Source organism: Plectropomus leopardus, chromosome 10 (assembly GCF_008729295.1).
Source record: "Plectropomus leopardus isolate mb chromosome 10, YSFRI_Pleo_2.0, whole genome shotgun sequence".
Classification (NCBI taxonomy): domain Eukaryota; kingdom Metazoa; phylum Chordata; class Actinopteri; order Perciformes; family Serranidae; genus Plectropomus; species Plectropomus leopardus.
The window spans coordinates 22,641,664-22,653,742 of record NC_056472.1 but is presented as its reverse complement, the minus strand read 5'-3'; the positions used below and the strand labels follow the sequence as shown (position 1 = coordinate 22,653,742).

The 12,079-nt window shown below is 40.9% G+C and overlaps 1 protein-coding gene across 9 annotated transcripts in view; it reads right to left on the bottom strand.

The window, feature by feature from the left end:
• pou2f1b (POU class 2 homeobox 1b) overlaps nt 1-12,079 on the bottom strand; it is a 32,873-nt gene that overhangs the window by 14,306 nt on the left and 6,488 nt on the right. For 4 of the 9 annotated variants that reach the window (XM_042494155.1, XM_042494158.1, XM_042494160.1 and 1 more), the window contains exons 2-8: nt 7,606-7,671; nt 6,787-6,878; nt 6,300-6,398; nt 2,053-2,232; nt 687-807; nt 459-550; nt 122-295 (exon numbers count right to left, since the gene is read on the bottom strand). In XM_042494155.1, coding sequence (XP_042350089.1) covers nt 122-295; nt 459-550; nt 687-807; nt 2,053-2,232; nt 6,300-6,398; nt 6,787-6,878; nt 7,606-7,671 — 824 coding nt within the window. Of the gene's footprint in view, nt 1-121; nt 296-458; nt 551-686; nt 808-2,052; nt 2,233-4,329; nt 4,426-6,299; nt 6,399-6,786; nt 6,879-7,605; nt 7,672-7,994; nt 8,044-12,079 lie in introns of those variants that run through there. The other 5 variants (XM_042494157.1, XM_042494164.1, XM_042494162.1 and 2 more) reach the window with 3 other exon arrangements.

Sequence of the window (12,079 nt, the reverse complement as noted above, 5' to 3'; positions counted from 1 at the left end):
AACATGAAAAATAGAGGCACCAGCATCACAATGCCATCCTATGATACGTACGATACATTGAAATTACAGATCTAAGCTAACAATCACTGAACCCGTGAGGATGGATACATTTTAAACACACCTGTGTGAAGCCAAGTTTGATACGCCTCTGTTTGAAGGTCTTGGCAAACTGTTCCAGTTCCTCCAGATCACTAGGCTCCTCCATAGTGGGGGTATCCAACCGTTTGGGTGGTGTCTGACTGTGGGGCAGGGGCTGAATGGGTGTGGCTGCTGTTGTGCGGGTTGGAGTGGCAGGCTGCAGAGAACAACAAAATGTAAAAGGTGATTAAAGTCAAGACTGCAGAAAGGGGAAATGCAGAAGAATTTTAAGTGGTAAATATATAAACGTTGGCTTTGTGTCAGCGCCGGGAGCATTGCTGAATCATATTTAAGAGTTTAAAAGATGCTTCATTACTTACCTGAGGTGCAAGGGTGATGCTTGGTTGAGTCGGCAGGAGGTTAGCTTGGCTTTGAGGTAGTTGAGTTAGAAGACCCTGGGCTTGCAATATGCCTACAGAGTGAAAGACATGAGAGTTAAGATGACAAAAAATGCTTTTCTAAAAATCAAAGACATGAAATATATTATATATATATATATATTTTTTTTTTTTTTAAATTCTGCATAAAAATAAAGAAATTTTCCTCACCCTGTTGGGCCTGCGGTGTCTGTGAGATGATGAACTGAGTGGGCTGCAGTTGCGTGGCGATCGGGTGGCCGGGCTGCACCAGAACAAACTGGGGCAGGCTTAGATTCTGCGGCTGCAGCTGCTGCATGAAAAAGCAATTCTGATACATTTATGTGGGAAAATGAGCCATTTTTTAACATTGCACTTTTCCACAGCATTATGAGTATGTACAAGATATGCATTCTCTATTTGGAATCATGGTTTAACCCTTTGAAACCTGGAGTAATCTCACTTTTCAGAATTTAAACCTTCGACCCCTAAGCAAATTGGTGCAACTTCTTTTAAAATACGGGGAAAAGGCAATGAGCAACTGGTTATTTAAATTATATCATTAATTCAAATTATTTTCAAAAGACTAGGCAAAAGTGTCTAGGAAAAAAAGGAAAAAAACTAGGCAAAAATATATTTGAAAATATCATGATAACATTTAGATTTATGTTACAGAAATATTATAAACTTAAAACATTTTTTCCAAGTATTTCCTTTATTTGAATCGTTGTTGTTTTTTATTTGTTTATCTATTTATTTTACTAATTTGGGGGTAATTTTTCATTTCATCGTTCGATGCCTTCTTCCCAAGTTTTGAAAGAAATCAAGCCAATCTGCTTAGGTTTCAAAGGGTTAAAATGTGTCTTCTAAAGGGTGTCTACAGGTATCATAAACTTAGATGTAATGCTTATTAAGACCTTTTCAATAGAATCATTTTGACATTTGGACACATCATCTTTTTCAAGCATTGCAGGTCAGTATGAAGGTAAGTAAATATATATGTGGTCCGGTGCAGAGGCGAGTTTTAAATAGTAACATGGTAATTAGAGTGAGTTAGGTTGATCTACATTTTGCCACCGGGTAAGTGTGAGCATAAAGTAAAAAGACAGAATTAGGTTCAGCAGTTGTTTGACTGTCACGCAGAAGAGCCCGACTCATTTTGACCAAAGGAAATTAAAAGATGGATAACTGACATCAGATTAAATGTTTGTGGCAATTATGAACTCACTAATTGAATTTTAAGACAATTACCTTTAAGGCCTAATGTTATAAAATGTAATGGTCTAGCGTAGGACTTAGTGTCATCTGGCAGTGAGATTGCAGAACTTAAACTATAACGAACTTACTACGATACACAGTGTTTTCAGCTTTAATCTTCCAATGAGGTTTCTTAATGAAGTTGAAATTGGATATACTGTTAAGTCCTGCATTGCTTTGTAAGCAAACTGTGGAAATCATTTGACGCCTTTCAGGGCTGCGAGGTTATAAACAGAAAATTCCGTTTAAATATTCTGTAAGGATTTGCAGAAATGCCGGTGCATGGATGATTGTGTCTTACGGAGGCGATCTGGATGGGCTGTGACAGGGGCAGCTGGGTAATGGGTGTGGCTGCGGAGGCCGAGATGCTGGCCCCAGTGGTGCTGTTCTGCTGGCTGGCTGAATGCTGCACGGCTGCGGCCAGAAGTTGGGCTTGGGCCTGCTGGATCAACAGTTGCTGATGCGCTGGGGTCAGGGTCAACTGAAGAGCCAAGAGAGAGAGACAAAGACAAAGATGGACAAGAGAGACAGACAGAGGGATGCAGTAGTGATAGGAGGTCAGAGAGAGAGTAAAGAGAAAGATAGATAAAGTAAGTAGCGTGTAGGCAAATCAGTGATGTTATCTAATAGAGATGGGATGAGTTAGTGTTGTCACGATACTGGAGTTTTGGTTCTGATACCCATGAAAAGTTTAATATCTAATGTAAAGATAAATAGTACAAAACCATAACAAGATACAACAAAAAACATGTTCAATAAGTGACACACTTACACACTTGTCCTGACGTGTCAGCTCGAATTCTGTCAATGAATACTTCACACCCAGAATGATTATTTGTATCATTTACTCACCCCTGTAACCTTGAATTCATTAAAGAAAACTTTCTTAAATGCTTCCCACAGTAATGGCCAGGCAACACTGCTTGCATGAGCAGTGCATGACAGCTACTTCACTGAACTGCTGCGGCTCGCACACTGCGGCACTGCTGCAGAGCTGCCTGCTCTTATAACTACTGTATTTCTACAATTAAAAGCCGATGCTCGACTCATTTATAGTCTTGCACACAATTGTGTGAATACTTCACACTAAAATGCCTTGTATTAACAAAAAAAATGAGAAACGTTGTCATAGACCCTTTGTTTTGAAATGGAAACAAGAAAGGCTGAGTTAAAAAAAAAAGAAAAATTCATATGTTTTGGTGCCCCATGTACAGAGGCTATGTCATTGCTGCGGCAGCCTCGGGTTCAACATGTCCTCGGCCCTTTGCCGCATGTCTCCTCCCCCCTCTCTCTCTCCCCCTTTCACTTTCACACTGTCCTGTCAATCAAAGGCAAAAAAAAGCCCAAAAAAACAAACTTTAAAAAAAAAAAAAACAATCAAGAAACTGTCGTAAAAGGTGGTATAATGTCAGCATGTTTAACAAAAGCTCATTTTCAGTGACTATTTTTGCAGAAAAATGCCTGCGTCATGGTGCAAAAATAGCAGTGCATTATCACCTGAGCAGTGCTGCTCACGCGGGCAGTGTGGCCTGGACTATGTTTTTAGCAAAAATGCATGTGTTTGGGAATCACTGGGCATAAGTACAATAAATTAGACTTGGATTATACTGCTCCATTTGTGTTGTAGTCTGTAAGCGGATGTTTTGATATAGTTTTGCTGTTGTTTGGATGGAAGCTTTGAAAAAACAAAATTTTCTTCCCAAATTCAATGTGACAAGAGGTGAGTATCTGATATGCAAATGATCATTTTTGGGATGAAGTGTTTCTTTAAGAGCAATAAAATAATAGCTTGATTTATTCTGGCCTTTCTCCAGTTTTACCTACAGCAAGTAGACTGCATTACTGGATGCTATTGCCAACAGTTGTTTAAATGGCAGCTCCAGTTTACTGTCATGAACTACGCTGCAGCTCTGTCTAGTCCGATTTCTTCTTTATTTAATTATTCCAGTTAATATCAACACACCCTAACAGATGATACTGGCCACTACATCACCATCATGATGACGACATTAGATCAGCATAAATCAGCTGACTGTTGAAATACATTTTTATTTTGAACTTCTCAGAAAGGTATCGGGGTAGTTTTGAAACTAACCATATCGTTGCAACACTAACATGAGCTCAGACAGGCAAATGGAGAAGAGACTCATGCAGCTGAGCAAAGTGCAAATGAGCACGTCCATGACATGTTCAAACTCAAATCCACATGCACGGTAAACATTCACCCCCAGCATAGCATTACAGCAGCCAGTCTTCTCATCTACGGTATGGCCTCAGGGAGAACATGGATGGATATGAAAGGTGCCGTGTGGTCGGTCGGCCGAGCCACGAGTGAACAGACACATCAAAGCTATGTCCAAACCCGTCCCTCCATGTTCTGTCATGGAGGAATTTTGGACATAGCCTGACAACCACTGGGATGAACAGGCAGACATTGGACACCAGCCACAGAATCAGGGCAAGCGATCATTTCATCACCCAATCTTTCAGCCAGGGTTGATCGTGTTGAGGTGTCAACCCAGATGCATGGCTATGACTAGATTTTTAATTCAAAGCAATGAGGCAACAGGCCACTTACTCCTGCAATCTGTCCCCCGGCCAACATTAGCTGGGTTTGAGGCAATACGCTCTGCTGGACGGAGGTCGGAAGAGCACTCGAGTCTTCCGACTTAGACTAGTGGAGGTGAAGCAAAGAGGGAGGCTTAGAGGAAATCTTCCTACAGGTGTTAAAGGGATAGTCCACTTTTTCTGAAGGGGGATGTATGGGGTACTAACCCATAGTCAGTGTATTACACACAGTGGATGACCGTTTGCAAGCCCCCAGTTTGGTGAAGCAGGCTGAAGTACCAACACAGAATTTTAGCCACCTAAAAAAAGTCAATGTCAGTCTAAGCTAGGTCTGCCCCTTTAAAGTCGGAGATTTTAATCATCAGTCGGAGACCCCTTAGTCAAGATTGCTTTAAGTCGAGGGCTTTTTTTTATTTTATTGGAAAGCTTTAGCATGTAAGTCGGAGAGAGAGGGGATAACATGCAGCACAGCGCTGCAGGTGCCCCCAAGCAGTCATTTTGGGGTTTTTTTTGCTAGTCAGTGTGCTGTGCAGTGTAATTCTGGGGACGTTTTGGTCCCCAGATTTTGCTGCTTAGTGAACGCTCTTTAATTTTACCACATTCTTTGATATACTGAGCTGCGTTCACGCTGCATCTACACAGGAAGAGACATTCTGTACCGTAGGACTCTGTGAGAGCATTATCTTCTTCTTCTGCTTAAAAATGGGGGATTTTCAGCTCAGAGCAACTTCAAATGATACAGTCTCTGTCTTTTGTTTGATATTTAGAGTGGGCTAAAAAATGTTGCACATTTGCAATACTTATAGTATTACTAAGTAATACTAATACTAATTGTTTACTATATTAAATGAATTCCTGCTTTCACACTGGACATCCTGTTGAACCTCATTGAAACTGTAAAACTTTATATCGAAAAACTAAATGAGTCCTCGAAAATTCGTATTGAACAGCCAAATCTGATTCAATTGGCATAATTCTGAGTCGGGTACAGCCCTGGTTTAAGTGTTAGCTATATTAAAAGTATTTTAACTGTTTTACCTGAATGTCAGACAGTGATTTCCTACGGTAAAATGATCCATTATATTACTCTCTTCAAAGCCAGACTCCATTGAGAAAACCGGTTATTTAACATCTCTGAACACAAGAGCTGCTGGTTTTGTTTGAGTTGTTGTGTGACTTTGGCATTTAAAGGGGTTCATTTAAATTCACCAAAGTCAAATTAACTAACTGATCAAAGCAGCAGTTCCCCATGTTCTGCACGCTAAAATAATTGTTTTTCTCAATGCAGTCTGGTGGCTTTGATGAGAGCATAGATGGGGAACTGAAACAGTTACTTTCCCGTTGGAACAGGCTGTCTGACGGCAAGCTTAACCTGAAAATACTCTCAATATACCATTAACTTAAAGCTTTCCTGTAAAATAAAGCCAAAGACAAAAAAAATAATCTTTTCAAATCTCTGACTTTAAAGGGGCAGCTCTAACTTCAACTGATTTTTAGTTTTTATTTGAATCAAATAGGTGCACATCATACAGCACAGCATACCATTATTATTTTCTTTTTTTCTGTTTAAAACAAAGTTAGAGAGAGAGAAAATAAAACCCAACATAATGTTGATTTTTTTTTTAAGTAGGAATTTTTTCCATGTGGCTAAAATACTTTTTGTTGCTGACCCCCCTCCACGCCAGTACAATGCTTAACTTCTGTGTCGGACTCCAGCCTACATCCCTGACAATGGATAAGTACCCCATACAACCCCACTTCAAAATATCTGAACTATCTCTTTAACTGAGTATTGTTGACAGCATAAAGTAAGCCTGAATAAGTCTCCTAATTTCATGTCAGTGTTGTTACAAAAATAACAACAAGTTCTGATATTTTTATTGAATTTTAAAAGGATGTTTAATTCAGGGGAAGATACAAAATCTAAATACAATAAGCAGAACACTGAAAATATAATGAAACATGAAATGTCTGTGCTACCTGAGCGGCTCTCTGAGAATGAGTCTTTAGTCTCTGAGCAGGGCGAGGAATTTGAATTAAAAAGGAAGTGAGAAAGTGGGTATTTAAATGTGCTGCAGCCTTCAGAGACAAGGAAAGTGAATGGGAAGGGAGGGGAGAGTTGAGATGCTAATTAAAATAACTGTTATGCAGTGCATGTAAATTCTGCATAGATTTGCATATTCTCGGCCATCTGTTTCCGAGCAACCGCAGAGCAGCTAATTAGCATACAGGGTTGATTAATCTGCCGTGTTGCCAGGCGACACAAGGAGAGCCTGGCTCATTTAAATGAACTCTTTCTGCTTGTGTGAGTGCGGATGAGCATACCTCTGTGCTAACTTCAGACCTTATTTCAATGAAAAAATACAATAAAGATGTGTGACTAAACCTAAACTACATCAGCGAGACATCTGCTCTTTATAGAAAAGCAGGGAAAAGTAACTTCTGGTAAAGTGAAGTGTGATGTTACCTGTTGGAGGAGGGCTTGTGCATGTGCATTTGTGATTGCACTTGTGGTTGGCACCGTCTGTCTCTGAAAGTCCAACCCATTGGTTTGGATTCCTGAGGAAAAAAATACATTTAAAGTCAGAAGAGTCATTATTTTTTAGTGTGGTTTAACTGTCAACTTAATCGATGTTGTTTTTGGTTTAACACAAAAATGAGGAACAAAATACTGGACGCCCACAGTGAGCCTGTAGAAGTGTGCTTAAGGAAAACAAACTGCTGTCAGTTGCATGCAAAACATTTTTTTTTTTTTTTTTTTTAAAGGTGACAGCTCTCTGATGGTGATCCAAAGTCATTCCACAGCTGCATAAATCTGTTTGAACATTGCCTGGTGAATCATCACAGAATTAAATATTAACACCTTGGCTTTGCATAAAAAATTGCAAGCATTAATATTTACTTAAATCTGCTTTTCACAATAGGAATATAGAGATGAGTCTAAGACGAGTCGGATAATTCATAGCAAAGAATCACCGAAGCACAAATTAGTGTGATCGTCAATAAGTGAGGGAAACTGCTTTGTGAGGTAAACACTTCATTTGACAAAGAGGACAGCTAACAAGGATTTTGGAGAGCAGCCATGTCTTTTTTTTTAATGAGACAATAATACAAAAGGTGGACAGTTGTGAGATTTTCCTGATTTGTGCTGCAAAAATATTCATTTTCACTGATATCAATTTGAAACCTGTTGAATCAGGATCAGGAGACATCTTGATGTCAATCAAATGAATGAAAAAGCAAAAAAAATGTAATAAAAAAAAAAAGAAAGCTGGAGGTCACTCACCGGTGTTCCCGTCACCACTTTCCATTGCACATTTAGTAGTTTCTGACTGATTATTCACTTTAGCATCTGGAAGAGCCAGACAGAGACAGACAGTGAGACAAACTCACACCCACTGCCGGTAAAAAAAAAAGACACCCGATGATGTGAGGAATGCTCTCACTTTTGTCACTTGAATCCCATAATTGCATGACATTTTCTGCAGTAACTGTCACACTCACCACTCAAAACAGTAGCCGAGCAAAATCACCAACACAAACCAAGTGCGTTTACAGTTGACATGATGTCACGTACACACAATAAACTCGTACAAGTGACATTTTAACCAAACGTGACACATGGACACCGAGCGACAACTGCTGAGCTCCATTACAGCCTCATCACAAACTCACCCGCTCTCGCTCCACCTGTGTTTTCCAGCATGGTTGCAGAACCTATCATGGAAAATTGCCTCCGCCGGGCAAACCCACCAACAGGGCGTCCGGCTCTCTGTTCCTCCTCCCACTCCTCCCCTCTCTTCACTCTCCACTGGTCAGCAGCGAGCAGAGTTCAATACAAGCAGAGCTACACGCAGACACAGTGGCACTGTCCACTGCACGGTTCACTGAACAACACTGGGATACACACACTGGGAAAGCCAACAGGGTTTAGGCAAACAGCTCTCCTTCTCTCTCTCTCTCTCTCTGCACTCTTTTCTTTTCTTATAGCTCTGCCCCTCTCTCTTTTACAGTGCCGACTTTGCTCTCCCTCCCTCGCTATCTCTCCCTCTCCTGTGCCAAGATTGTCTGTACTTCTGAAAAAGTTCAACCTCTCTCTCTCTCTCTTGCTGGAATGAAACAAACGACAAGTGCAGCTGGCGGCCTCCTCCAACTCTGCTGCCCCCCTTCCTCCTCCTCCTCCTCCTCCTCCTCCTCCAACTCTATAATGAAGCATAATCAGTATTCAGCTGATTAAAGCCGTATGCAAATCTGCCCCTGCCTCGTTAGCAATGCAAGGCTTTGAAGTCCTGCGAGCGACGCATTTCACACCGGGCTCTGAAAGCTTTCTGCATAATTTAAACCCCTATAAATATTTATCAGCTCATTAGCATATTAATTGGATGGCTTTTGGAGGACGATAAAAAACAGGGGAATAAGGACGACACAGAGAGGGGGGGTGCTCAAACTCACACTTGGCGCAGCGCAGGGAGGGGAGGCAGCAGCACAAGACCAATTATTGTGCGAGTGCACGGCTAAAAAGTAATTAGCTAAGAGCAGGTAAAGGGCCGAAGATATCCCAGAATGCAGTGTGAGGCCTGTCGGCGGTGGTCTGGACATGTTAGCAAGGCGGACCGCATTAATATAACGTCTGAGACTACTCGTTCAGAGTATCTCCAGGAGTCATGGAGACCGGGCCTAACTGCTAAAAAGGAGGAGTGGGAGGGGGACTCGCTCAATCGGAAATAAATAACTCCACATTAATCCACCACAAGCCTGTCATTACTGCGAGACCCCCTGTGGCTAAAGCATTCCTCAGCGAGCGACTACAGAGAGTGGGTGGCGGGCTGTTGCTGTCTATGTTTATGAAGTGTTTGGGGATTAGCATATTTAGATTAGCTTTACATTCCATTAGTATTTCATTTTGGAGCCGTTTTAAATTCATTTGCAGCCTGCTCCAAGAGTTAGTACAGCGGGAGAAATGCCCGGCTATGGCGCTGCACAGGTGTCCAGTGAATCAGAATGACTGGATAGGAATGCATGGCGGTATTGTGGTCTACAGGGGAAGGGGCTTACCACCTAAATCCACAACAACTGCTCCGGGCTAAAGCTCTAATCAACTTCTTCACTTAGCCCCGCTGCCTGACGAAAGGCATTTACATACTCGCTGACCAGATCAAACAATGCCAAGAGGGCACGGTAGCGTTAACAGAGAAAGTACTGAAAAACAAACAGACCTTTATCAGCAGAGTGAGGACGCGAGGGGCAGGTCTTCAGTCACTTAGCAATGGTGGCAGCTGTTTGTAAACAGCAGTGTGCTTTTATGGCGAACAACCAGAGACCTTAAAGCACTGATTCTCTATCTTTTTTTTTCCCCCAAATGCACCATCAGATGAGTTGAAGCACTCCAGCACTGCACATCATGTTCCAGGTGTGTTCATTTCAACAAATAAAAAAGTAAGTTATCAAATTTTTTTCAAAAAAGGCGGCATCTCAAATACGATTTTCATTATTAAGTAATCTGCCTGTCGTTTGGTCTCTAAAAGAATTTCTTTTTTATAAATCAATGAATGCCTCTCATGATTTACTGAGTCTAAGTGTGACATCTTAAAAATAGCTAGTTTTGTCTGATAAACAGTCCAAAAGCAAAAGAAAAAATTTACGATTATATCACTGAAAATTTTGACGCCTGAGAGACTGACACCAGTAGATATTTGGGTTTTTTTATATAAAAATCACACAGAGTAGTTACGGGCTAATTTCCTGAAAATGAATCAGTTAATCGCTGCAGATCTATTTGTCACTAGTTCTTGAATGTTGGATTGGTGTGTCTGGACCTTCAAGCAGCCTTGTCCTTGCATTTATGGTTGTTACTACTCAGTGTTTAGTAATAACTAGTTCTGGTAACTGCACAACTTCTCCTGTTTGGAAATAACTTCCCTAAACACCAGATTATACTCCAGCTCGCTCTCCACTGTTGATCTCTTCAAACAACGCAGTGTTTGGTTAAAGTCCGGGTTACTGTTTACAGAGCTGGCCACTGTAAGATCTGCAGATGCCACTTCAGTGTAAAAAATCTGTGAGGGGTTTATCTATCTGACCTCTTCAACAATCACACCATGCAAACAAATAAATAAACAAGAGAAGTGAAATGCAGTGGCAGTTATCAGCAGTGCACTTCAACACATGTACAGTTACTTGGTCGAGCGTTTTGCAAAAACCCTGCTGTGGAACAATGCGTTACACAAATATCCTGCGAAGAGAATTTTAAATAGGTATCTCATTATCACTGTAATATGGGAAGGCTGGCTGAATACTGCAGAGCTGTTAATGTGAGCGGAGAGATTCAACATGAGACAGAGCGAAACTTAATTAGCACATCCACATTCTGCTCCTCTACCTGTTTCCTTCATCTTAAACACAGATACATCAAGGACACTTTTCCAAATCTGGACCAGTCTGAGCACGAAGGAGATTTTGGGACAGCCGGGATGTAAAGTCAGGACAGATAATCTTTGAGGGAATTAATAACCAAACAACCTAGAGCTTTCTAGTTAAAGGTTAATCAATTTGAATATCCAAGCTGTTTAAAATAGCTGTTTAAATCTAAACCTGACAACAGATACAGCAACTCTGGACCAAGCCCACAAATGAACAAGAAACAGTGCAGTGTAATTTGATAGGGAGCAATGCGGCTAACACCACTGTAAGATACTGTGTGGTATCTCTTGGGTGGTCATTAGCTAACTGTCTACAGGCTAGGAGGAAAACTCAATCTAACTAAATTAGAGTGCAGTTTCTAGGGGCAGTGGTAAGTAGGAATATTCAACTACTTCAAAACAGCACATGCAAAGGTTAGCTATGATTCATTACTACAGCCTGACGCTGCAGACAACCTGAATTCACATATAAATTCACCACCTAAGCTGATTTTAGCATAAACGGCTGCTTATTCATGTGTGTGTGTGTGTGTGTGTGTGTGTGTTTCACTTTCTTGTTGCAACAGCGAAATACTGCACTTTTTTTTTTTTTTTTAGATTTTACCCTGTCTGTTTACTGCAAAACTCTCCCATTTTAGCCTCATCTATTTAAAGAAGGCACATTATTGCAACTGGACGTTTTATATTAGACTGAATATTTTAGGCATGTTTGAAACTGTCTGTAACATAAAAACCTTTCATGAAACACTGGAAAATGTGATCTTAGTAGCTGCAGACACATGACAGTCATCAGGGACAACATGCCAATTGTTGCTTGGCAAATGTATCATTCAGTCATAAGCTCCTGTGGGTCTTCTTTCCCAAACCCCCCGACATTTTGTAGATTATCCTCTGTACCTACGTGGTACATGTACATGGAGCTTAGACTCTATAAATAATAATGGACATAGCTACCATGCTGTCACCCATTAGTTTGTGAACTGCTGTTTGGCATTTTGGCCATGGCCAGCTTGGATTTTGGTGCCAGAGGGGACTATATTTGCAAGATAAGCTGTGGATGAGCGAGAGGTGGATCTGGCTGAGAAGCACAGGACACAATCAGCAGACAGCCTGGCACTCAAGCGGCCACACCCTTAAATATGCGTAACTTTGGGCCTTCATAAAATGTAAACTGCTAAGTTATATAAAAAAATCACCCCAATACAGTAATCATGAATACTGAAATTAGCTATAGAGACCAGAAAAGTTTTTTGACCAGGCTGTAAACGTGTATTTCTGCTAAAGCTGAGTATTTAACACAGGGGTCTATGGGGATTTACTCTGTTTTGGAGCAAGCCTCAA